Source organism: Prionailurus viverrinus, chromosome B3 (assembly GCF_022837055.1).
Source record: "Prionailurus viverrinus isolate Anna chromosome B3, UM_Priviv_1.0, whole genome shotgun sequence".
Classification (NCBI taxonomy): Eukaryota; Metazoa; Chordata; class Mammalia; order Carnivora; family Felidae; genus Prionailurus; species Prionailurus viverrinus.
The window spans coordinates 81,417,116-81,442,150 of NC_062566.1; the positions used below are offsets into that span (position 1 = coordinate 81,417,116).

The 25,035-nt window shown below is 43.7% G+C and overlaps 2 protein-coding genes across 9 annotated transcripts in view; one reads left to right on the forward strand and one right to left on the reverse strand.

The window, feature by feature from the left end:
• The first annotated feature begins 4,648 nt into the window (after nucleotides 1-4,648).
• On the forward strand, nucleotides 4,649-19,980 carry PAX9 (paired box 9). Of its 3 annotated transcripts, none has more exons than XM_047863355.1 (5): nucleotides 4,649-4,864; nucleotides 5,627-6,253; nucleotides 9,230-9,372; nucleotides 18,457-18,679; nucleotides 18,881-19,980. In XM_047863355.1, the coding sequence occupies exons 1-5, from the start codon at nucleotides 4,861-4,863 to the stop codon at nucleotides 18,892-18,894; spliced, it is 1,011 nt and encodes a 336-aa protein (XP_047719311.1). In that variant the 5' UTR covers nucleotides 4,649-4,860; the 3' UTR covers nucleotides 18,895-19,980. The 3 variants fall into 3 exon arrangements, with proteins under 3 accessions (XP_047719311.1, XP_047719308.1, XP_047719309.1); XM_047863352.1 differs by having other exon boundaries at nucleotides 19,442-19,980; XM_047863353.1 differs by having other exon boundaries at nucleotides 18,457-19,980.
• Nucleotides 19,981-20,084: 104 nt separating this feature from the next.
• The window catches only part of SLC25A21 (solute carrier family 25 member 21), a 486,715-nt gene continuing 481,764 nt past the window's right edge, over nucleotides 20,085-25,035 (reverse strand). For 4 of the 6 annotated variants that reach the window (XM_047863356.1, XM_047863358.1, XM_047863357.1 and 1 more), the window contains 2 exons: nucleotides 22,744-22,801; nucleotides 20,085-21,448 (listed from right to left, as the gene is read on the reverse strand). In XM_047863356.1, coding sequence (XP_047719312.1) covers nucleotides 21,295-21,448; nucleotides 22,744-22,801 — 212 coding nt within the window. In that variant the 3' untranslated portion in view covers nucleotides 20,085-21,294. Of the gene's footprint in view, nucleotides 22,802-22,921; nucleotides 23,070-25,035 lie in introns of all 6 variants that reach the window. The other 2 variants (XM_047863361.1, XR_007153080.1) reach the window with 2 other exon arrangements.

The window sequence follows — 25,035 nt, forward strand, 5'->3', positions numbered from 1 at the left end:
ATCCGGTTCGCCTTCAACGCGGCGGGGGGGTGGGGGGGGTGGAGAACAATTACTGAGTGACGCTAATATGGGGAAACTGAAAAGAAATGTCGATTGTTTTTATTGTAACAGAAGGAGTGAACAAACAGAAAAACCAACCCCGGGTGATCGGAAACAGGCAGGCGGGGAATTAAAAGCGGGTCTCAGGCGGCAACAGGCCCCTCCCCTGCCCTTGGAAGGAGAAAGCGGGTGAGGAGCGCTCGCAGCCCCGGGGGCCAGTCGCACGGCCCGCAGCGGGATTTCCGCGCTCTGGCCGGACCCCGCACGCTGCTACCCTCCGGGGAAAGGGTCTTGAATCGTAAGCAACGACAGGAAGGCGGAGAGGCGGCAGGGAGGCTTTGGCGATTCTCGGAGAATCTTCTGGGCTCCTTCTGGGGGCCGCACACCCCCCCCCCGTCGCCCCACCTCCACTTGGGCTGGTACGTCCCGCGGCGTCCGCAGCCCGGTTAAGTCCAGGCCTGCAGGTCAGTGTGTGGGCACCTCCACACCCCAACCCGGGTCCCCGGCTGGGGCTGAGGGCCCTGGCGGTCTGTCTCTCCTTCACCCCAGAAATTTCCGCTGTGGCCACCTCTGGCCACCCCGCCCGCTGCTTCACGCGCAGATCCCGCCTGGCCCGCAGCTCAGCGTGGACCCTCCCTCGCCTTAGGCACGGGGTGCGCTTCCGGCTGCCACGTGCCGCAGCAGGCGCGGGGAGGCCGAGGGGGCGGAGGAGCTGCCGCTGACTCCGTGTGGCCGGGACAGAGCAGTGGGCAGGTCGGGGTTGGAACCCGTGGCCCAGGCGTTAGTAGCGCAGTGTGGCGGGGACCGAAGTCCGGCCTCTTTTTCCGCTCTCCGCCGCGCTTTTACTTACCCTGCAAGAGCGCTCCTTTGGGAGAACCGGGGGCGAGATCTTGTTTCTACCTCCTTCCCTCCTCACAAGGCTGGAAGACGTGACTATGCTCTGGAAACCCGTCCTGGAGCTCAGACTCTGCCTCCTCTCCATCCCTCGGAGCTCCCTGGGTAGGGCGAGAAGTGGGCACGGTCGGCTGTGCCTGCCCTGGCTCCTGACCCCAGGAGGAAGGCAGGTCGGAGGCATCTGCCCCTTAATATTCTTCTCTGTCAACCCTGCTCTTCAAGAGTGCTACTGAGAACAGCCGGATCCCTCTCCTGCGCGTACACACGCCCATCTCTCATTCTATCCCCCAGCCGCAGCCCTAGCTGACCCGCGGACTCCGGGAAGCAGCCCAGGGTGTTGGTCAGGGTTGCAGAGCGAGGGAAGAGTTCCCCTTCCTCAGCAGCCTGTAGCGCCGGGGTCCCGCCGCGGCAGTCGCCCCCGAGGGCGCCATCTACCAGGCTGCTCGAGGGCGGCTTCGGATAGAGCCAGATTCCTGTTCCTTCTCATCGTCTCTCCTCAGACCCGGCCTGTGCCGAGAGGGGGGCACCACAGGTTACCGTCCGCGGCACTGGGACCGCTGACAGATTTATGAAGACTTTACAGCATCTGGCCTGGGCCCGAAGTGGCAGGGCAGAGGTCCAGCCTAAGAGACGCGCTGCGGGCTAAAGGGCTAAAGTTCCCCCAGCCGCGTGCCCGGGGGGCGGGGGTGGGGGAGTGGGGGGGGGTGGGGAGCGGGGCGCGAGCTGCCCCTGGAGTCCGGGGCCCTGGCTCCCTCCCCTCTGGCGGGTGTACACGTTTGTCCCCGCCGGTGCTGGGCATAGGGATTCTCCCCGCTGCGTGTAGTCCTCTCCTTCCCACCCTCCCCGGCTAGCTTCCAGTCTCCCACAGGGTAAATATTTACCCAGAGGACGGGTAGCCCCTCGGAGGAGGCCTCGACAGCACCCTGGAAGGGCTTTTGGCTTTTCACCGGCCTGTATCAGCTGCAGCCCTTAACTGGTTGTATTTTGGTTTTGATCTCTCAGTAGAAATTCTTTTAGTAGATATTCTTCCGATCTCTGTGTAATCTTCTGGGTCCAGAGCCGGCAGTTACCAGGGAGCAATGACCCCATCTGCCCCTTGCTCTTTCTCAAAGTCCTCATCTTTAGAACCACCGTCGAGGCTTACTGGCCCTTAATGTTTCTCTCTCTCCTGCCGGCCCGCCCTCTAGCCCTCTTTCCCTTCTTCAGGTCACTCGTCTCTCTTTCGTTGGGGGTCTTCGATTTGCCGGCTACCTGACCGCAGCACTCATTGTGCGTCCCCAGGAGGATTTAAAATCAGTCCCTTCCTCTAGGATCCTTCACCTCTGTCTCTCCCCTGAAGCTTTGATTCCTTTTGCCCCCGAAGTTGGGGCCTCAGTTTGCCGCAGATTCTTCTTAGTGTCCCTAAACACCGAAGATGCTCGCCAGCTCTTCAGAATGTCCTGGGCTGAGAGCACGGAACACCCGAACTCGCTGGCGTGATGAGGGCCTGCCGCGCTCCGAGGAGCCCCAGCAGAGGCTGCGCCACAATGATCATGCCCTGCCACGGCCAAGTCCCAACAGGTGGAAATGGAGAGAGAGAGTGACGGACCTATTTGGGAGCGCAGGATATGTGAGGTAGCTGAAGGAGTTTAGAGGTGAACGAGAGGGATTTGTGTGTTAGGTACACCTAGCCAGAGCTCTAAACAATGAGAATCTCAGAATCACTCTGGGTTGGTGCTGTAGAACCACTATAACCCTCTAAGGGCGCATAGACCCACATCCCGGCACTGGGTCTTGCCAGCCGGAAGGTGGAATAGCCCATTACCGACACCGCAGACCAGCAAAGTCAGCGAGGCGCTCACTGGGAGCGCACGAGCGGTGTGGAGTCTGAGCAAGAGGTAGAGCTAGTCACTGTGCGTGTTTGTGTGTGTGTGGGGGGGGGGGGCAGGGAGCTTCGTGATCCAGAAGCCCAGGATGTTCAATCTTTCTCACAAACCTCAGTCCTAAGCTCCTCTCTGATATCTCAGTCTCAACTAATTTGCACCCAACCCCCGAGATGGAATTGCTGCATTAAAAATCTTGGATTCCCAAAGCACCTCTGCGGGGTAAGATACCAGGCAGTGCCAAGCAACAGGTAGTGAGGGTCAGACGAAGGTGAAACCGCTATCAAGTCAAATTGCGAGAAATTTTAAACAATTGAAACAAACAAAAAAGGCAGACATGTTCAAGTATTTCTAGTTGTGAGACTTTTCACACGAATCAAGCATAAGGAATTAAGGGTGTTTGAATTCATCTTTTTTTTTTTTTTTAAATCTTCCAAGTCTTCCTTACCTGTAAATTTGAAGTTAGACTGCGGCCCCAACAACAGAAGCATGAGGATCTGGAGATGGCTCTCCGTTTCAAAAAGCACAGATGATCATTCGCTTTTCTGGCTTCTGGACACTTACTGGTCCGGAATCTGGGCCCAGTCAGCTTCCCGGTTTGTAGACCAGAGCCACACACATCCCTCGGGATTGTGGGAAGATCAACACGAGTCCTGTGTGCACGAGAAGTAGCGTTTTGACTGTCAAGTAGCAGTAGCAGTATCCTCGACCAGAAGCAGTACAAACACCCAAGTTCATTAAAGATGTTCCCCGTCTTGCTTTTAATTTTGACTAGCATTCCCCATAACCCATACTCAAAATGTGATCAGCTTTGGCCGCCAATAAGAGTACTGTACTCTTTAGATTAGACTTAGAGTGATCGAAAGTGAAAATTCAGAAGTAGGCTGCCCCGCAGGGCCTCTGGTAACTAAACAGAAGACCGGGGGATTACTTGTATGTGCAGTCTCAGTGTTCAACTTTCTTGGGACCGAGTCTTTTTGATTAAACCTTTCACTGGTGGGGGGATGCCAGCAGACCTTGGCATCAGGTACCAGCAGACCAGTATCGCGGCTGAGCTGTGTGGTGTGCTGGCCTCCAAGGAGAGTGCCCCTCGCACAGGCAATCGTCGACCCCTTGTGCGTAAGTTCTCGGCGCACCGCGCACGGCCAGGGACTGGAGCCAGTGTGGCTATGGTTTGGCCCCGCGCTTCTGGATGAACCCATCAGAGGCTGCGTTAAGGAGGCTAGTCACGGAGACAGAAGAAGGGTCACCACCTGGCGGTCGCAGTGGCCCCCATCTCCGTCTCGGTCTCTCCTAAACCTCCTGGTCTTTCCGAGGGGCCTACCATCTCACACCTGTGCTCTCGCCACCTGGCATAGGCTGGAGTGAGGTAGCCCCTGCCGGTAATAGGTTCTTCTCCAGACAGCCCCTGGAGGCCCGCATGACGGGCAATTCTAAGAACCACTGCCCCTCGTAACGGTGGCCCCCACCTCCCACCTGGAGTTTTAACTTCAATTCTGAGGCATCTGTCCCTCCTCCCCTCCTAGAAGTCTCTTCAACCCCTTCTCCCTTCGAGTCTCTCAAATTCAGACCAAACGCTTTCATTTGCTTATTCAGCATTTTTATCAGCCCGATTGTGTTGTCTGTTTGCGCTGCTCCTGGGAAGGTGTCAAACTCCCATTTTCATTGTATTTAGTCACCCAGGTGCAGAGCAAGCTTGAAAGAGACAGCGGAAGGACTTTCCCGGACTGCACTGTCGCTCAGCTGGCCGCACCAATCACCACGCAGCTTGCCCTCGGACCCTCCTCCTTGAGGGCGTGTCCCTGGTGAGTGATTGACGGAGCCGCCCGGCCCAGCTCAGGCCAGCCCACGTTGCTGCTTAGATTGAAATGCAGAACTCTAGCCTCTTTCTTCGGGGCACAGACTTCCTTTTACTCCTTCCTTTTGCACTCTCGCCGCCTCCTCCCGGGAAGAAGCGGAGGCACCGGCGGCCCGGGGCAGCGACGAGCCGGGCCACTGAGGCTGTGCGAAAAGTTACTTTTTGGGAGTGCGGAACTGGGGCCCCGTTGGTGTACTGCTCGGAGCAATGGGTGAGTGGCGGCGGGGGACGCTGTCAGAGCCGGGAAGGGAGGGAGGGAACCACAGGGTGAGGGAGGGAGGGAGGAAGAGCGAGGGCGCGCACCACTGAGCGCTCACACTCTTCTTATTGACTTTGCTCGTGTTTCTACAAGTTGTTAGGAACACGCTAAGGGTCAGGGCGCACAGCAGTTCAGTCTGAACGCTGGCTACTGGGTTGCTGTTGATGCCATTTTCTGATTTTAAAAGAAGGGAGCGGTGGCATCAGCAAGCTCCGCAGTCTTAGTGGAGGACCAAGTTTTGTTTCACGTAGACTCACACAGAACGTGAGGGGAAAAACAAACAAACAAACTGTAGTTTCTTCTAGACCTTGTCTAATCGCGCGGGTCTCCAGGCGGGGCGCTGGGGCTCAAGGGGTAGCGGCCCAAAGACTTTAGCGCCGAGAAGGCGAGAAGGAGCCTGTTGCAGGCGTCAAGACCGATCTCCTTGCCCGCTTCGGAGACTTTTGAACACTTGGAGCGGCCCTGTGTCCCACCACTTTGTTTGCTTGTAGTGGCCGCAGGCACCACCGGAATGGGGGGGGGGGTCCCACTCGACCTTAGTGGTTTGGGGCCACTGGGCGAGACTCGGGGACAATAGGGTTTAGGGAAAGCCCAGGTCCCTAGTCCGGGGTGGGTGCATCCGCCCTGCCTTCTTATGCGGGCGGAGGCCGAGTGGTAAACGGCTGTCCCAAACTCCCGGTGCGTGTCCCCGCGCGCCGTGTGTTCGTTTTGCAGAGCCAGCCTTTGGGGAGGTGAACCAGCTGGGAGGAGTATTCGTGAACGGGAGGCCGCTGCCCAACGCCATCCGGCTTCGTATCGTGGAACTGGCCCAACTGGGCATCAGACCGTGTGACATCAGCCGCCAGCTACGGGTCTCGCACGGCTGCGTCAGCAAGATTCTGGCGCGCTACAACGAGACAGGCTCGATCTTGCCAGGAGCCATTGGGGGCAGCAAACCCCGAGTTACCACCCCCACCGTGGTGAAACACATCCGGACCTACAAGCAAAGGGACCCTGGCATCTTTGCCTGGGAAATCCGGGACCGCCTGCTGGCGGACGGCGTGTGCGACAAGTACAACGTGCCCTCGGTGAGCTCCATCAGCCGCATCCTGCGCAACAAGATCGGCAACTTGGCTCAACAGGGTCATTACGACTCCTACAAGCAGCACCAGCCGGCGCCGCAGCCGGCTCTGCCCTATAACCACATCTACTCGTACCCCAGCCCCATCACGGCGGCCGCAGCTAAGGTGCCCACGCCGCCCGGGGTGCCAGCCATCCCCGGCTCGGTGGCCATGCCCCGTACCTGGCCCTCCTCCCATTCCGTCACCGATATCCTGGGCATTCGCTCCATCACCGACCAAGGTAAGGGCTCACGGGCCGGATGTGTGGACGTTGCAGAGTCTTCCTCTACACCCTCGCTGGTGTCTCGGTATCTGCGGCCTCCGAGCCCGCGTCTATCCCACCACCTGAGGCTTTTTCCTTTCGAAACTATGGAGTCCTCCCAGGGGGGTGTCCTGATCTCATTAACTTGAAATTCATGCCCTCCGTTTCCTTGCCACACACAGTCTCCTGCCTCATCTCAAACTACCAGACCCATAACATCCCCCCATCCCCAACACATGGTTCGCATTTTCCACCCTCCCCCGCCTCTCTCGCCGCTGCTGCCTCAGACCCGCTCGCTCACTTGGAGAGCGTGGCCCGGGTTGGACTGGGGGCTCAGCCCGGGAGGACTGAGCGGGCGTGGGGCTGCCGGTTGCAGACACCGCTGCGGGCAGCTTGTTTGGGAATCAGATGCGGCCGCGAGGAGTTGGGCACCCTGTGGAAATTGCAGTATTCTTGGATTCTGGCAATCAGGCCAAATTTGCTCAGGCAGGAAGTTCAAATGTCACCTAATTGGTTTCATTCTTATGCTTCACTTCATTTTCCTCGGAAACTGAGGTCCCGAAGTTACTACTAGTAACTTGCATGTTACTGCATTGCTCATTCTGGGACTAATTTTCTGCTTTATTTCTCTCTCCCTTTTTTTTCCAAGCGCCCCCCACCCTGGCCTTTACCTTAACAGACTTTACTACTTATATCTTAGGAAGTAGCACCAACCACCGCTGTGATGGAGACAAAATGCGTGGTGATTCCATCTTGTCCTCTCTTCTTTCCCGCTTTCCCCACGCCTGCGGCTTCTCTTTAGTGTCTCCTGGTCCCGGGAAATGCCAGTGGATATCTAGTACTTGCACGTTTTCAGCGGTGCCACCCCGCTGTTCTCTTCCTTTCTCACCCTTGACCTTGTGGTGTCCCCAGTGTCTTTTCTGGTTGGTAAGAAGGATTCCCCGAGCAACCCCCCCCCCCCCAGCTCAGTCGGCTTCTGCAGACCAGAGTTTGTTTTCTTTTACTTCATAGTTAAACAAAACAATACAACAACAACAAGAAAAACCAGCATTAGCTTCTTTTTTGGTAGGGGTAAAAAGTCAAAATGTCCTAGATGCAGAATTAAAATAATACAGACATAAGAGCCTACCTTTTAAATTTGTTGGCCAAAAGTTTAAAAAGCACAGAAGAAAAATGAAATAGGATGGGGGGGGGATAGTTCCTTTAATTATTTCCTGTCTTTCTCTGTTGTCACCACATTGGCACAATTATCTTTTTAAGTAATTAAAGCAGAGCCTGATTTCTCATACTCTTGTTTTCTGACTGTCAATTTACAAGATCCTTCTAAGGAGCTCAGTTTTGTCTTATTCGGGGCTGGTTGGAGCTTTAGTTGGAGAGAGTTTGCCCTTGATTTATAGGATAAACTGACCTCAGTGACATTTAAAGGAAGCTCCTGTTCATGGGAAAGTGTGAGATCAGCAGAAATGGGGCTCACAGGGGGATCTCAATTTCTTAAGATAACTTCAGGCTTGTGCCCACCGATTGCCTTTTGTCTGGGAAGGCAAAGAGAGACTGGCAGTTCTGCGCCAAAACATGGTTTCCTGGTGCAAATTGGAACACAATCTAATCCTTTGGAAAGGAGGAGGAATAGTTAAAAAAAAAAAAAAAAAGACTGACAGATTTGAAAAGACAACTGTTCTTCCCCAGGGATCCTACAATCAGACCAAATATCAGTTGGAAAAGTAATGGAGTATATGGAGAGGAGCAACTGTTCGTTCTAGATGTTGATTCTGGATGCCAGCTTTAAACATGTTTTCTGACAAATCCATGAACATAAGATGATTATTTCTATAAGTGATCACTTCTACAAAATGATTGCCCTTCAAAGCACTGTGTCAGATGGAAGTATTTAAAATCAAGTTGTAGCGGCTTTATCAAACTTCAGTCCTCCACCCATAGGTCCCAAAGACAAAAACACATTGCTCATAGTCTTCAAATATCTCTTCTTTAAAACTGCAGTTGGCCATTCAAAGATGGCAGTGGTTTAATAGGCACACCTTTAGGTATTGTGGTAATCATTTTACAGTGTATAATTTTCTTTGTTTCTCTATTAAGAACATAAAGGATAACTGATGGTTTTACTCCTTTCAAAATACTTAATTCTACCTTCATTTTCTTAACTTTTTATTTCATTAAAAAAAAAACCCACCCTCTCTCTATAACCTTACCACTGTCACTGGTGGCATTTACAGGGGTAATTGTAATATTTATTTTCTGAGTCATATGCACATAACCTCACATATTTAACGTGTAGACATAGAGCATCAAGGGTAGTCACACACAAGTTAGGCACACACAAGACAAACTATGCACGCATATTTTGCATGTGCATTGTGGCCATCACGTAGTTATTTGCTTGCAAAGGACTTTGCAGGTCTTTTGTCTCATCTATCCACCTAAGTACTAGATCCCCACAGCACAGTGAGCATTTTCCTAGATGTCTCTGAGCAGGAGCACAGGCCAAGGACGGTTAGGCCAAGGACGCTCCTCTCTCCCTTTTCAGTCTGCGCCAGTCCCAGTTTCGTCAATCCCGAGTCAACCCTGGGTTACGATTGGGATGAACAGCTTCACGTGTTCTTTCCCTAATTTGGGAAAACTCCCAGGTTCTTTCCATTCGATTCCTCGGGGGAGGGAGCAGGGCGGGGGGAGGAGAAAATCAAAGGCTTTTGAAAAAGGGAGAAAAAGAAACCTTCCCGCAGGCCTCGGTGAAAGAGCTCGGAGAGGCCTACTCTGAGCGAGTCAGCGTCGCGGGGCCCTGGGCTGAAAGCGGGCGAGGCCGCGCCTGGGACCAGCGCCCCCGGGAGGCCGAGGGCAGGGGTCGGAGCCCCGGAGCTCGCGGGTCGCTGTTTCAGGCCGCGTCTCAGGCCGGGGTGCGCGGGTTGGAGCCCCAGCTTGACGCCTTCTCGTCCTCCCCAGGAGTGAGCGACAGCTCCCCCTACCACAGCCCCAAGGTGGAGGAGTGGAGCAGCCTGGGCCGTAACAACTTCGCCGCCGCCGCCCCCCACGCGGTGAACGGGCTGGAGAAGGGAGCTCTGGAGCAGGAAGCCAAGTACGGTCAGGTGAGAAGGCGAGGGCCCCGCCGGGTGGGCCGCGGTGGCCGCGGGGGTTTGGGCGACGCAGGACCCAGTTCTTTCTGGGCCTCGACCGAGGGCAAGCCCGGGCCGACCGGCGGTCACGGTTGGGTGAGTCGGGACGGAGGCCGGGACCTTGCAGGGCGGAGTTGAGCCACGACCCCCCGCCGCGGGCCCGAGGGCCTGGGGCGGTGGAAGCGCCTCCAGGCCTGTTTGGCCTCTGCAGGCGCGGCCCCCGAAGCCCAATCTGCTGCTCGCACTGGGAATAGTGACCCAAGGAAGGCGCTTCCGAGGGGCTGGGAGAGCGGCCTGGGTTCTCTGAGCGGCGCCGGCGCGGGCTGCCTGCAACGCCCGCGAAGCGCACGCCGGGGGTCGGGGCCTGCGGGCTGGTGGGCTGCGGGGTCCCCACGCTCGCGCGTGTCTCGTACGGCGGCTCCCTGCAAACACGCCGGCGTAGCCTGTCCTGTGATCGTTTGGAGAGGGCAACCAGATAAACCTAATAAAGTTACCATTTCCAGATTAAGGGTCACGTTGTAATCTCCCAAGGGAGGTTTGTGAGAAAACCTCAAATTATACGGACTGGCTGTGGACCGTTTAATTTTTCTTTCCCTCTGTCCCTCCCCCGACTCTGCAAAAAGAAAAATTGAAACACTCGTGTTCTCCCGCCCCCCTCCCCCACCCGGAAAAAATTAAGAAACCACCACCACTGACGCCCTAGAGGTTTGAGTCTAAACTCATCACCAAGTTGGAGTCAGGAGTTCAAAGCCCCGAAAAGCAAGCAAGCAAACAAACAAACAAACACGGACCTTAAAGCAGCTTAAGGTTTCATTGAGCGGGTCTGGGTAGATTTGCAAGGTTCTTAACGCCAAACTCCAGTTCCGAAGCCCCCAAATACCCAGTTTTCGTTTTATTATTTTGAAGTTCTAAAACTCCTAATGTTTTAGCTGTCAAAAAGCAGCGTTTTATGTGATATGTAACTTGTTGCTTTTATAAACTTGGGAAGAAAAAAAAAATCCTAATTCTCATTTTCTCAAACGCCATTTCCACTTCCTTTTCTCTCCCTGTTTTGTTAAAAGAGACTCATATACGTATTAGTTCTCCCGTGACAAAGATCCTCGAAAATAGCAAAGAAAGAGTCCCTTTCCCGTATCTGTTTCTACTGTAAAGAATGTCATGGAGAAATTATACGAAAGTTTGTCGTTCTCTTTTTAAAAAGCTCCTTATCACAAAGAAGATGCAGTAGGTACAGCGGTTAGGAGCTCCGATCTTCTGGCACCACTGCCACTTAAGCAAGTAATTTTAGCGCCAACATTTTCTCATCTGTAAAACGGGGAAATAATAGTCCCAACCTCAAGAGATGTTGAGAAGATTCAATGAGATAATGCAGTCGTAAGGCGCACAGTAAACCGCCATTAAAAGTTACCAGTGGTTATACATGGCGGTTTAGAGATGGTCTTCCAAAAACAAGCGATTTTGAGGGGTGGGGGTGTGTGAGCATATACTTTGTTTGGAGAGTTCATAGTCAAAAAGTGTCAAGGCGTGTTGTTACAAACAATAGAAGGAGTGTATTTAAAGCATCCAGCATAGTAGCTCGCGTTTAATAGGTGCTCAGTAGTTTTTATTAGGTCATCATTTGTTGGAATAACATCGTGAAGTATAGAGTTGAAAAATAGTTTTTAATTCTCACATATAGTTGATAAACCCAGTTTACATATAAAGCAATGTCTTAATTCAAAAATCTTTGATTATTTCATTTTTTCCTCCCTTGAATTATATAGATCTAGTGTTTATACTCATTTAGAAATGGTTAATTTACACACATACTTCAAACAGACCACTTTAAAATAAAAATAGAACTGATTCAAAAAATCTGTATATTCTGAACATGAAAGTTGATTACATTTTATACGCTGATTATTACTGAATTATGATATTTATAAAAGCAAGTAAATTAAAGACATAAGTGGCTAAGCATTGTTCGAAGTACCTAAGAGAACAAGTTCAATTTTTTTCCAGAAGAAAAAGACATTTATATCAAACTTAAATTTGGAAACTTCTTAATTGCAGAATGCTAATCTTCTGTATTATCATGTGGTAATATAATTCAGTTGATGTAAAATTTCAAAACTTCAGAAGTTTCTAAGTACAATTAAAGCAGTGGTTATTATAATGATCAAAATAGTGCTTAATGATGAAGGTGTGCTAAGTAGGTAGAGAAATTTAGGCTGTGTCATTTTGTGAACAGTTTTGGAACTTGGACATTGATTTCCTGGAGGGTAAAATTCTATACTAATACTTGCTCGTAAACAAAAAAGCAATGGTAAGGTGTGTTGTGTTGTGTGTGTGTGTGTGTGTGTGTGTGTGTGTGTGTATGCATTTCCCTCGCCAATATTCAAAGAGCAGCTTTATTTTTAAGTTATTTTTCAAAATGTTATCAGCATAAGTATATTTTAAAAACCAAAATGTAAACTCAGGTAACATTTTTCTATTTGTGTAATGAACAAAATTTGAAAGTTTTTGGCAAAAAATTCTCAAAAATTATGCACATAATACTTTCAGGGCACTTATAATTTTTATTAAATAGTGCCATATTATATGATTCAAGTTTCATTTTAGTACATAAAGGAGGAAATTGAGAATTCAGAATCATAGGATTTAGAGCATAGTCTTTTCCCAGAAGACACCTGTAAAATTACTAAAGGGACTGAATTGACAACTGATTGTAGGTACTAGTGATTACCGTAATCTAGAGTTTCTATTTCCAGCTTAAACTACAAAAAAGGATGCCTGATCGCTAGTAATTAGAACCTTATGCACATTTCAGCTATATACACACCTATCTTTTGTTTTTAAACCACTAATTTAGAGTACTCAAACTTGTCTTACTCATTAAGATGAAGTCAGTACTTTATATTACCATTTAGAAGTCCTTATTGTCTACCCTTGAGGATAGAAGAAAAAAATATTTATTTGTTTTGGCTTTTTTCACCTGCATTTAATATTGGGCTAGAAATCTTTAATCTCTAATTCTGAATGGCAACAATGTTCTCTGGTTCCTAATGGCTGGTTCTCTTCTGTTAAAACAGAAAACCTTTACTGAATGCAGTTGCATGGCAAAAAAAGGGGAGGGGGGGCTTTGGAATATTTCTATGGTACTTTTATATGGTACTTAGTGAATTAATGCATTTTATTTAAACAGTTTATAAATAGTTGTATAGTTCTTGAAAAATTTTCTACAATTGGGCATACTTTCTCAGAAAAAAATATGTTGTATATCTGGTACTCTAACTGAAGTAATCTGAATGTTAGATTTATAAGCTTTGCGTATTCTTCAGTTTTGGTTAGTGTAGGTTAACTCAGACAGCAAGATTAATATAACGTTAGCTACAAATCGAGATGTCAGGAATGAGGAAAAATCCTTACATACTTGAACTTAAAAAGTTAAGAGTTAAACAGGCTGTGAAAATGGTTGGATTTGGAGACATAAATTAATCTGAAATTCTTACGAAGCATTAATGTGTATATTGTATTAGAAATATAGTATTTCAGAATCCTGAATATAACTTTCTAGTACATTATTTTAAACACCGGTTGTCCTTGTAGACATACTGTTCTCATGAAAATATAAATGAAGTTGCACTGGATTTTTCAACATATGAAATAAAGTTAATTTTATGTTAAGTAATTTATAATTTTGCAGAGAATCAAAATGTAGGCAAATGCCAGTAGAAAGTGTTTGAAATTCATGATGTTGTCTATTATGGAAAACATTCCTCAACCTGGGTAGCTTTTAACTATTAGTGTCTTAAAACAAGATTAATGATGTAGCAGTAAAATGTGTCATATAAAATAAAAAAAATAACTTAAATTTTTTTCATGTCTACCTTAATTTTAGTATTTTGGAAATATAAAATTTAGGGAAAAATTTTAAATAGCAGCTTTCCGTTACCTAGAGACATTTAGATCTGCAGTGTGATAACTAAGCATAATTAAGATCTTTTTGGATGAATGTTGAAACCATATTTACAACCATCATTTCATTTTATCAGATTTGTTTTACTAGGTCATTGCATAATGAATTAAGAACGGTAGAACAACAGTCAAACAAAGATTGCACCACGAAGAGCAAGAAAATCTTGTTTATTTTCAGATCTGAAACTTTTTCTTGCTTATGTTATGGAGGCTGAAATTCTAGGTGAAGCACATCTCTATTTGTGGCTAAATCTACTTTACTATAAAGCCAAAGTAAACTCATTTTATAATAAGGGGAGGACCAGGTAGAACTGATGAGTGGATGAAAGATTGTGGGTAGAGGATTGGGCGCTGCTGTTTGCATTTTCTTCAAGGGAGAAAATGTTGAGTAGACAATTCTCAGAATGTGAAGACTACTGTCTATCACTTCTAATTGCCAGACAGTTGTCATACCAGTCTCCCCCCCCCCTCCCCCCACTCCCTCCTCCCGCCATGGTCAAAAGCATTTGGATCTTAATGCATTTCCATTTTCAGGGGTGGGGGTGGTGGTGTGTGGATAAATGGAACAACCATAAATCAAATAATGAAATGGCTAGATGAGAACTTTTATTTACTTTTTTCAACAGCTTTATTCATTTTGCTTACTTAATGTATAATGCTTGTTCTGTGATCAAAAGTGACTTTTTTTTTTTTAAAGCAAGAGTATCAAAAGGCTGCACTAAGGTATACAAATGGTTATGAAACACCTATGATATGGCCCATTTTATGAGGATATGAGATGATTGAGGCAAGCCCTGTTCTCAAACTATTTATAGTCTAGCTCTCTGCCAATATCGCTTCTCAATATACTAATTTAAAAGCATGTTTTTAAAAAATGGCAAATCTATGTTTCTAAAATTTTAGAACAAGTAAAATGAAAACTCATTTTTTTCATTCAAATCTTAACTAGACATTGTATTTTGTTTTTTTTTTCTCCCTAGACTATTTTCTTTAATACCGGTGAGATAGAATCTGTGTGTGTGTTTTTTTTTTTTTCCTAATAACATTCAACAAACATTCAACTTTTTCTAGGGTATGCTGTTTGGTCTATTTTACTTTGTATTAGTAAATCTCATTGTCAAAATTAGGTGGAAGATCATTTGCTTCAGGGAGATCCTTGTATAGTTCTTTAGAGGACAGGATTCTCATGGCTTTTATGGAAGATCCACATAAAAAAGCAGTTGATGGATTGAGGTCTTATTTATGGAATCTTTAGGTAAAGTCATTTTCAAAAATGGGATTTCCATTACATGCCCATTGCTGGGGTTTCATTTGGAAAATTTGTTTACTCTTCTCTGGGGATTCCATATGTTGGTTGATTTATAAATCATATTTACAATCCAATTAAATAGAGTAATTTAGCATGTTTGCTCCCACTATATTTATGGTGTACATTTGGTAGTCTCTACTCAGCCTAACTAGCTTTTCAGATTAATTACATGCCCTTCACTGAAAACATTAAACAGATTTGGGAAGTTTAAGTCATGTACTCTTTTACTGGAAAGAATAAACAAACATCAATGCTACCTGTAGTTGTTTTCCTTTGTGGTGGAAAATTTTACTCATTCAGTGATTGCTTCATAAATAACAATTACTTTACCCAGTAGAGATTTATATTTTTTGCCAACATCATATTTCAGAATTAATATGAGAAAACTGATGTTTATTGAGTCACTAGAAGGAATAGTGAAGGTGGCAGGCACATTTTAAAGTGTGTTTGTCATCTCATCTTGTTTATGCTGCTTTTTCTAAATTTCTAAATCTGAACTTTACCAGTGAGAAGGAAAGTTGAGACAAAACTTTTTCACCCCAAATCTGAGTCATAATTTAACCTGAGGGAAAGCAAAGAGCTATTTTTATACTGTTTAAAGATTTCTGTTTTTTTTCTTCTTTTCTTTTAAGCAAATACTTAAAAAAAAATTTTTTTAATATAATTTATTGACAACTTGGTTTCCATGCAGCACCCAGTGCTCATCCCAACAAGTGCCCTCCTCAGTGCCCATCACCTACTTTCTCACTTTAGCCTCCTCTTGCCTTTTTTCTAACAAGACGAGGAGATCAAACCTCCCTGAGCTTCCCTTCTTATTCATCCTTTCTGCAGTACAGAGGGACTGCATCACTAAAATGATACTAAATATGTTGTGGATTTTAGAAAACTTTGAAATACTTAAGTCACCAAATTTGTGTTATTAAGTATGAGAAATTGGACAAATATGGAACAAATTAGTAGTGTTTACTTTATGCCCAACAAACAAATGTAGTCACAGAATAAGTAAGGCACCTGAAGGTAGCAAAGGCCTAAATCCAGTGTTCTTCCTCCCCTAAATCCCAGGAGCATTATCTGAGATGAGAGTCCACTCCAGCCTGATTTCTCAGGAGGGATGTTTCTGGGAAAAAAGAAATGGGTCTACCTAAGGGGATGGTAGACATTGCAAGAGAACAGCTGAAGAGCCCCCAAATAAAGGGGGCACATCACAGAGCAATGGCTCTAAGGGCAAGGATGTAAAGGGAAGATGGTGAAGCAAGTGTTTCAGAGATAACTATAATTCTGGATGATAGAAAAAATGCAAAGAAAAAAGAATGGGTAGGAAAAATTCGGCTGTCATGAAAAATAAAATTTATCAACACATTTTTTGGCTAACTAGAGCACTGTTTCTGTCATGTATAACATTAAGTAGTTTAGCCTTATGTACTTGTAAAATGTTGAGCAAAGGTTTTCACTGTTTTAAAAGTAATTTTAACCTTATTTTATGATCTTGACATGGTAAACAGGATAAAAAATTAATCTAGAATGGAAGAGGCTAATACAAATGCAAATACCTTTCTATAACTGGATCAGAATGATTCCTTTCAAAACTAATTGCTCATGGGTTATTGGGAAAATCCTACATGAACATGATTGGAACTGTAATCTCTATGCAATGCTAGATTTCTTCTACAATTTGATAGCTATCTTCATACTCATCTGCTGAGAGCCTTAGAGTGTGTCTCCTTTGAACCATTCTCTGATAAGCCATCCTCAGAAAGGGGGAAATCTGTTTTGTTTTGTTTTGTTTTGTTTTGTTTTGTTTTTTTCAGAAGCTAAGAAACAATGAGGGTCTAACAATGAAAATAGGGTTCTGGAAGAAGAAAAAATCTTTTACAAGATGTTATATCAAAAGATGCTCTAGTTTGAGATTAAATTGTGTTTGTTCTTTAAATGTCCTGGCAAAGCAGGAAAAGATTTGCTACAGAGGATCCTGTGTCAGGCAGGGGTGATAACTTCTTTTAACACATGACCATTGATTTGCCAACTGGCCCAGGGTAAATGGCTAAATTCCTTAATCTACATTCTTGTGTATAAAAAGAGGATAAGGATTTCATTTATATTTTAAAGTGATGTGCAATGATTTCTTTGTTAAAAATAGAGCACCATCCTATAGGACCCTTGAAATACATTTTAATTTCAATTGAAATCAAATTAAATGAAAGTAATATTGTGTTGTAATCATTATATATTATCTTGCCATTATTATAAACCCAGTAGTTTATAATGAGTTACAATTCACCAATCTTCATTATTCCATAAACGATGTTGGATATTTCTTGGTGCCTGGGACATAGGGCATATTCAAGAAACCTTAGTTTCCTTTCCCCTTCCTCATTTTTCAAAGAACAGGCACTTTGACAAACAGAACAGGATCTGTGTGTTCTAACAGACCAAGTACACAAGGTTAACCCCTCTACTTTTATTCTTGTCAGAAATCCATGAGCAGTGTTAAATCATACCCATGTGTTTATTCTATTCCATGTATTACTCTAAATGGAGAAAATCATTTTTGAGAGCCCACCATTGCATTGTCATAGATGTGGAAGTGAAAATAACAATCAAATGAATTAGGAAACAATTTCTATATTGTAATTGAATTAGAAAAAGTATCTAACACAAGTCTGCTCTTTTCTTACCTCTAAGGATTGAATCGGTTTTACTACTAGTAATTATATTATACATTTACTCTCATTAGGAAATATATTGATGTATGAATTCATTCACATCTCTGCCAGGAAACAAGTTTACTCTTTATTTATAAATAATGTAGAAATTGAGGGGGAAAAAAAAGAAGTTACTTGAGACACGAAGTGGTCATGCCAGAATCAGGATAGGAAATTGGGGTGTTTTTATTGTTGTTAATAGTAACAATACCAACAGTAACTTATTGGATGCCAAGAGAACACTGGTTTCTAGACAGAGCTCCTTGCCTGGGCTGCTGCATTTTGTTTGCAAACTAGGATTTTACATTTAAATTCCTTTCAAGAGATTTATCAATGTGGCTTTTAAAAACTCATATCACAGGACCCCAAAACTTTGCAAACCAATATTCCAATTTCAAAACCACACATATGCAGTTCTTTTATATTCCAATAGACAGTTTTCTTGTTGATAAAATAGCTCTGGAAAAAAATATCCCCAATCTTCATTTAAGAACTCTTATAAGACAACTGCCTGATTTTGCATGTCCTTTGTCCAACAGGCATTTTCAACATGACCTTTTAAAATACGGCCCATGTTTTATTTAACAAAGGTTGTGCTCATTTTGAGAGTCTGGAGTGACAGCCTACACTCCGTGCCCTTCTTTACTGGAAATGAAAGCTACGCCAACCAGGCCCTTCACAAATGCTTCAACAAAAGAGCCAAACAAAACCCAAGTACGGGGAAGGTTGACAAAGGCATCCGGATAGCTGAACAGCTTCTGAGAGTATTTAATCACCATTAATTCTTTCCTCACCCTGTATTTCCTTCCTATAATTCCAAATAGCAAAGCAAGTACTATGAATTTTCTTGTTGTAGCCTCCTCAAAGCCTTTGTGGAAAGAATGATATCTTGTTTTTTGGGCCTTATGTTTAAGCAGCAAGACTGTGAATGCATTTAGAATATAAAGATCAGATCTAAAAAAATCAGAAATTAGAGTCCGAATATTGCTTCTACTCGAGGAACTTACATTCTGCCTCTTTCTGCAAACCCGTGAAATGTCAACTACTACAATGTAATTATTTTCACCTCTTCTCTCTTCCTACTCTTAGGCACCAAATGGCCTACCAGCTGTAAGCAGTTTTGTGTCAGCGTCCAGCATGGCTCCTTATCCGACCCCGGCCCAAGTGTCGCCTTACATGACCTACAGCGCCGCTCCTTCCGGTTATGTGGCTGGACATGGGTGGCAACATGCCAGCGGCACCCCACTTTCCCCCCACAACTGTGACATTCCCGCATCGCTGGCGTTCAAGGGAATGCAGGCAGCCAGAGAAGGTAGTCACTCTGTCACGGCTTCTGCACTCTGATGGGAAATTCTGTCCGTGGCAGCTTCACCCGGGTCTCCCCTCAGCACACCCTCCCCCTCTCCCCTGGTCTCGGATCCCACCCCTCCCGCCCCCAAAGCTGGCTTTAAGGACTCACATCCTTTGTGCCGATGACACTTAAATATTTCTTGCCATAACTTCTCTCTTGCAGAAAACCTGACATGACTTTAGGATTTGAAAACAAAAGCAATCTTAAGGATTGAATGAGACATTTGTGTTGCCCACACACTGTTTTAACGTAGCAAAGAAACCTGCACCCCTCAAAGGGCTTAAGGAACTTTTAAAACTAGTCTTTGGTAAAACCACATGTGTATATTTATTCTAAATCAACCTGAACTTTTGAAACGTGCAATTGTTGAGATTTTTGCAAAATCAATAAAGGAAAACACATACAGAAAAAAGTTACGCTGCACCCTCTAATCAAATAAGGTGACCAAGTTTAAATTCATCATTAGGAAACTAATCGATAATTGACTTGAGTGATGCTTTGTTTATTTTTAAGAGATAACCTATTTTGTTGGAAAATATGTATAACAAGCCGTATCTGAATTTAGCTCCTCCTGATGTTTTTACTCGGTTCCAAATACAGTGATGTTTATATTTTCTATTAGTTTGTAAATACGGACTCTGGATGGTGCATTTGTGTTTTCATTCCATGGGATACCCCCCTCCCTCCCACCCCTATCTATTTTTTTTCTCTCTTTTTGTAAAGGTGACTTTCTGGCAACGTCTTTGTCTCTGTTTGGTGGTGGGCTCCTGGACCTGGACTTGCCCCAAATTTTGTGTGTGCAGTGAAGGCTCCAACATCTTATGAAGGACATTTTCTTTCTACAGCAGAGGACTCAAAAACAGATTAAACAAGCCAGTCTCCCATTTTGTATCCTAATCAAACAACACACATGCCAAGCATATAAAGACATGAGGGTGGAAAATATCTGAATAAGAAGGCTTTAAAGGAAGTCACTTAGAAACTTAAGTTTAATGTGAAATGCTTTGCAAAGACACTTAAAATGAACTTTATGTTAAGAAAACCACTGTGAAACTAAATTGTACTGTTATTGTTGGCTTACCTGTGTGTTCAGCAATCTCAGCCCAAAATTATGTTGTAATTTAAAGAAAGTGGAAAATTCTGCTCTAGTGAATGTAAAAATGGCTTGCTGTGAAGTTTACATTGTTGTACAGAAGCATGTTTCACATGTAGGTAAACTGGTGGTGGTATTAGAAATACAAATGCTATTTAATTTTTTAAAATTCCCTTTATTCATTTCTGCAGTTAAAGGACCTAGTTTAGCTAGTAAGTCTTTCTAGACCAATTCTGTTTTCACTTTAATGTTAATAGTAGAGCTGTGGGGTGAGTGTGTGTGTGTGTGTGTGTGAGGTGTCGTGTTTTAAAACAATTGCTTTTCTTGGGTATAATTCTACATTTTTTCTTTTCTGTTTAGAAAGTTCTTCCTGCTTGGGATATAGGCTTGAAACTACATTTTAAAAACATTGGTACTATTCATCTATTGGAAAATTAATATATTATGGGTTTTTTTTTTTGGCATTCTGTGCAATAACTAAAAGGGCACATCACTAGATAATGGATGTTAAAGATGCATTCGGTTAGGTGATCTTGGCTTCTTCCTCTCTGTGCTGTGCACAGTCCACATGGCAACCCAGTTCCGTCACATTGGTTTCGTGGCTTCATTTAAAAAACTCAGATGGCTAGAGGAACTAGGTTTTCAGATCACTAGCATATAAACAGTAAGCAGATTTCTGACACACAAGTTACATTCAAAGAACTGCTTTTTTTTCCAACTACAGATATCTTAGAGGGCTTTGAACTGCATTTATTTCTAAAGCAACCTAAATTCAGTGCTACAAACAGAGGATTATAACTTCAGGAGAAGAATAAGCAGAAGGAGCAGATGAACTCTCAGGGCCATAGTCTTCCTTTGATCTTGTAAAACTCCTATTGACATCTGGAGTTCCCAGTCTGGTAAGAAAATAGACTATAAACCGAAGGGAACAAAGATACCAGTCCAATATTTTGGTGAAGACTTTAAAACCATACTGTACAGGGACTCTCCTGCCATCCAGAAAAACTGACATAAGGTACAGAATTATCCTTTATCAGATATTTTTAGGTGGCTATTAAGAGTCTTTTAAAAACTCAATTGTATGAAACACAATGAAATATTTATCTAAATTAAGAAATCTCTTGTTATTCTATTTATAATTTTTTCTGGTTCTTGTATTTTTAAAAAATCTAATATTAATGATACCAAGATTTTTTTTCCTTCTCTTCTTCCCCTCAGGTCTTTTCTTAGCAACAGTGAATTCACGAGTAACTTAAAGACAACAGAAAGCTAGAATACAACTTGCTACTCAAAGCAAATTATGATTTAAAGCTACTTTTAAAAATAAGAGAAGGAGAATGGGATGGGGATTGTTTAATTTTTAGACGTTATTATTGACTAATGTTGACACATTTCCTTTGTTTCTTAGGGGGTAAAAGTGTTGTTTTTAAACTGGCAAATGCACTCTTCAGAGGTCCTTTCCCATCCCATTCACAGGGAGAGGTTAAAGGTTCAATTTCATGGCCTCCATGCAGGCAGTACTCTCCTTCACGGGCCGCAATAGCATTACCTGCAAAGGATAGGATGCAGTTGTATGACAGACGCATCTTGTTTTTTTTTTCTTTCTACTTTTAATGACCCTCTTATTGAATATTGGGCTGAAATATAAATTAAAAAACACGTTGGAAAGGATGTACAACCGAAGGCTGTGTATGTATATACAGTATGTCAAAAAGCCTTTATTTTTATACTTCAAATGCTCTAAATTAATAAAAAGTAATAATTACCATGTTATCTTTTATTTTTTATTTTCAAAATGCTTCAGTGACCTAGCCTCATGGTAGAAATAATCTTTAGTAGTAGTTAAGAATAGGTATCGTCTAGAACGTGCAGATATTTTTGTTGACGTCAGCTACTGAGGTAGCATCATTTCAGGAGGCAACTAAAAAATCCAGTTTGGTTCTGTCGGTGCCAAGGAGATATTTTTTTGGAGTGCATGTTAGTACAGGAATCTTTGGAAATGCCAAGAACGTACTTCTATTTTGAAACATTTTTCCCTTCATAATACACATTTTAACACTGCAGATAGATGACTTCATACCAGAAGCTGTCACTTTAATAATTTGGAAATGTACTTTAAACAGTCTTTTTAAGAATGGCATAGGTAAGAGTTCTGAAAAAAGATACTTGGATGCAAACACGGCACAAATGGGCCCAAGGAGTGGTTCCAAATTGTTATTTAACATGAAACTATTTCAGCAACAAAAATTGTTTTCAAAGGGAATTATGTGAAGGAAAGTAGTTCAACATAATTTCATGTTTTCTATTTGTCCTAAGACTTCACATATCATGATTTAAAAAAACAGTGCCAGTAGCTTTGGGAAAGTAGAGGTGTGATGTAGATTATTACTCTAAAGAAAACCAATGGATTTAAATTTTAACATAAAATTCAATATTTTTAAAATGCCATTTTAGTGTACTTTAAAAATCTTTTCCTTGTGCCTTTTAGTTATTATTTATGGAAGAATTCCTTAAAAGAACTGTTCAAATTTTGGCTTAATTTTTTTTATGACTTTAAGCATTTCTTGATCTCTTGGGGAAAAAAGTAATTATGAATACAATGAATTTTCATTGTGAATCAGTGTGAGAGGAATACAGGTCATGAAATTTATATTGCTTTTATGAACTATATCTGATTTCTATGCTCGATTAACACACCTCCTTACTTCATATTATCTTTCTTCTCACAGATTTATGGATGTGGCCAAAACTACTGTCTCAAATGGTCTAGAGATGATTTTTGGAGTATCGAAATAGATTTTCATGAATCTAGAGTTCATGAATAAACTGTTTCCCCTTAATTGTACATAAGATTGTAAATTATAATTCTACAATTATCAGCTCAGTGCTGTATAGCAAATATCCATTATTTCAACACTTCATAGGTAATCACCAGTTCTCTTGAAGCCATGAATAGGTGTATTCATAAACCAGCAGCATCACTGCACCACCTAGAAAAGAAAAGAGCTGGTTTTTATCTCAAATCCTGCAAAATAGCATCGTTTTTCCCACTGGGTTTCTGGATCTGTGAAGTCCCATTAGCCTATCAAGCAGGGGCTGCTTAGACTCACCAGTCTTTGGGCTCTAATACGCTGATGTAAAACTATTGTGGAAAATTCTCACAGCAAAATCAAGACCATCTTGAGTCTCCAAATACATTTTTTCCCCATGAGCTTCTGTGACTTTCAGCATTTCTCATCAGATTCTTTTTCAGGCACTCTTAATTTTTAAAAGTAAATATAGACACATTTAGTCATGTAAGGGCATGTGGCTTTCCTGCAAACAAACCTTCATATTTTTCATATGTAGGCAAAGGATTTATCTTTTTCAGTCCATAATTAACATTGTCCTAGTTGCATTCAAGAAGGAACTCTCTAAGAGGGTACTTGACAGATGAGTCCAGCTTTCGCTTACAGCCTTCAGACTGGATTGCAATGTGAAAAGTAGCTTCTGAATATTTAAAAATATGTGCATTACAAAATAGAGCTAGTTTTCATCCTCCTCTTGTTTTTCTTCCTCTTCTCCGCCTCATATAAATGTATCACACTTGAAAATTTGGTAGTGGGGTTTGGGTGCCATGAGACCACCATTCATCTTGAAGGAGAAGAGTTCTATAACTGGCTTCAAAGAGGCTTGCTATGTAATATGTCAACAAGAATATGATACAGAAAACTAAGCACCCAGGTTGCAGAATACCAAGAAGTCAGGAGAGGCATTTGCATGTGGATGATTTTGTGTTCTGTCTGATGCCGTAAATGGCACGTCTCCCATGCTCTTGAATATAATCTATCCTCTCATGTCTGTGTGAAAAATGTGGACAGATACTCTGAGCACAACTTTAAGAAGACTTGGCTGCACGAATAGAAGATGGACTTCTGACGAAAACAACCAGAACTTGATTTTGATCTTAGTTATTTTGTACACACTGCCATCTGTGTGTGAGTGTGTGTTTTTTTAATCTACAGGCCACACATGTTTGTGTAACCTTATACCAAAGATAATTACCTGCCTGTAATTTTCATTTTTAACCCATGAAGATACTCTATTAGACCCCTCTCAGCTGCTGTAGCCCTCTTGGTACTCTGGCAAACAAAGACGACCCACTAACACAGGGCTGTTAATACCTATGTAATTGCTGTGTTTACTCTTCTTAACTGTTCTCAGTGTAAGACAAGAACATGCAGAATTGGGTTAGTTTTCAGCCTAGCGATGTCTGGAGTTTGACCCACAGACTTCACGATTCTCCTTTCATGGGAGGTAACTGGTTGTTAGCCACACAGAGCTGCTGAGGCTGTTATAAAAAAGGTGAGATGCTTCCCTACTACGAAGGATAAAAGTTGCAGATTTACCTTTCTTTCATTTTTCACTCTTTCTGAAAAAATCTTGTCCTTAAGTCAAATGTCACACCTTTCTACCTTTCAAGTTGCTAGGGCTTGCATGTTTGGAGGACTTAGATGCCAGTGGGGGCCTGGTCCTTGAACGAGATTTCCAGTCATTCACAGTTGTGTTTAGCCTGGATAGTACATTCACAGCAACCCATTTCATCGCATTTAACACTATATCAACTCAGGACACCTCATGCAAAAACATTTGAAAAGCCAACCAAACATTTGCAAGCCTCTAACAAACCTTGGGGTCAGATTATTTAGGAGTTTGGGATTAAGGTTCCAGTCAATTACTGTTTTAGGTTAAACTCTCCCTGATCACCACTCCTTTTAGGCCCATCGCCTCCTAGAGAAAGCTGGGTTAGGGTCATTCCTATGATTTTCTCTAATACTAGGTCTACCAGCAGGTTTTTACTGTGCGGTGAAGGGAAAACACCACATACGTGCAGAGTTGCACAGAATCACCAAGATTCTTTACAATTGGCTTTGTTTTTACACACGGGCCAATGACTAACAGGAGGCAAGTCCGAATCTCAAATGTGGAGCAAAATCCATGCTTATATGACTAGACAGGTTGGGATCGATGGATTGGGAATTGTGGAAGTGTTTTCTAAATACGTGTCAGTGTGGGGGTGCCTGGCTGGCTCAGTCGGTTAAGCGTCCGACTGCGGCTCAGGTCATGATCTCGCGGTTGGTGAGTTCGAGCCCTGTGTCGGGCTCTGTGCTGACAGCTCGGAGCCTGGAGCCTGCCTTGGATTCTGTGTCTCCCTCTCTCTCTGTCCCTTCCCCAGCTCACACTC

What these genes read in the sequence shown, in the direction of transcription:
- PAX9 (XM_047863352.1), top strand. An exon ending in TCGCTCCATCACCGACCAAG is followed by an intron (nt 6,254 to 9,229) that starts GTAAGGGCTCAC and finishes CGTCCTCCCCAG; the next exon opens with GAGTGAGCGACAGCTCCCCC. An exon ending in AATGCAGGCAGCCAGAGAAG is followed by an intron (nt 18,680 to 19,441) that starts GTAGTCACTCTG and finishes CTTTTTGTAAAG; the next exon opens with GTGACTTTCTGGCAACGTCT.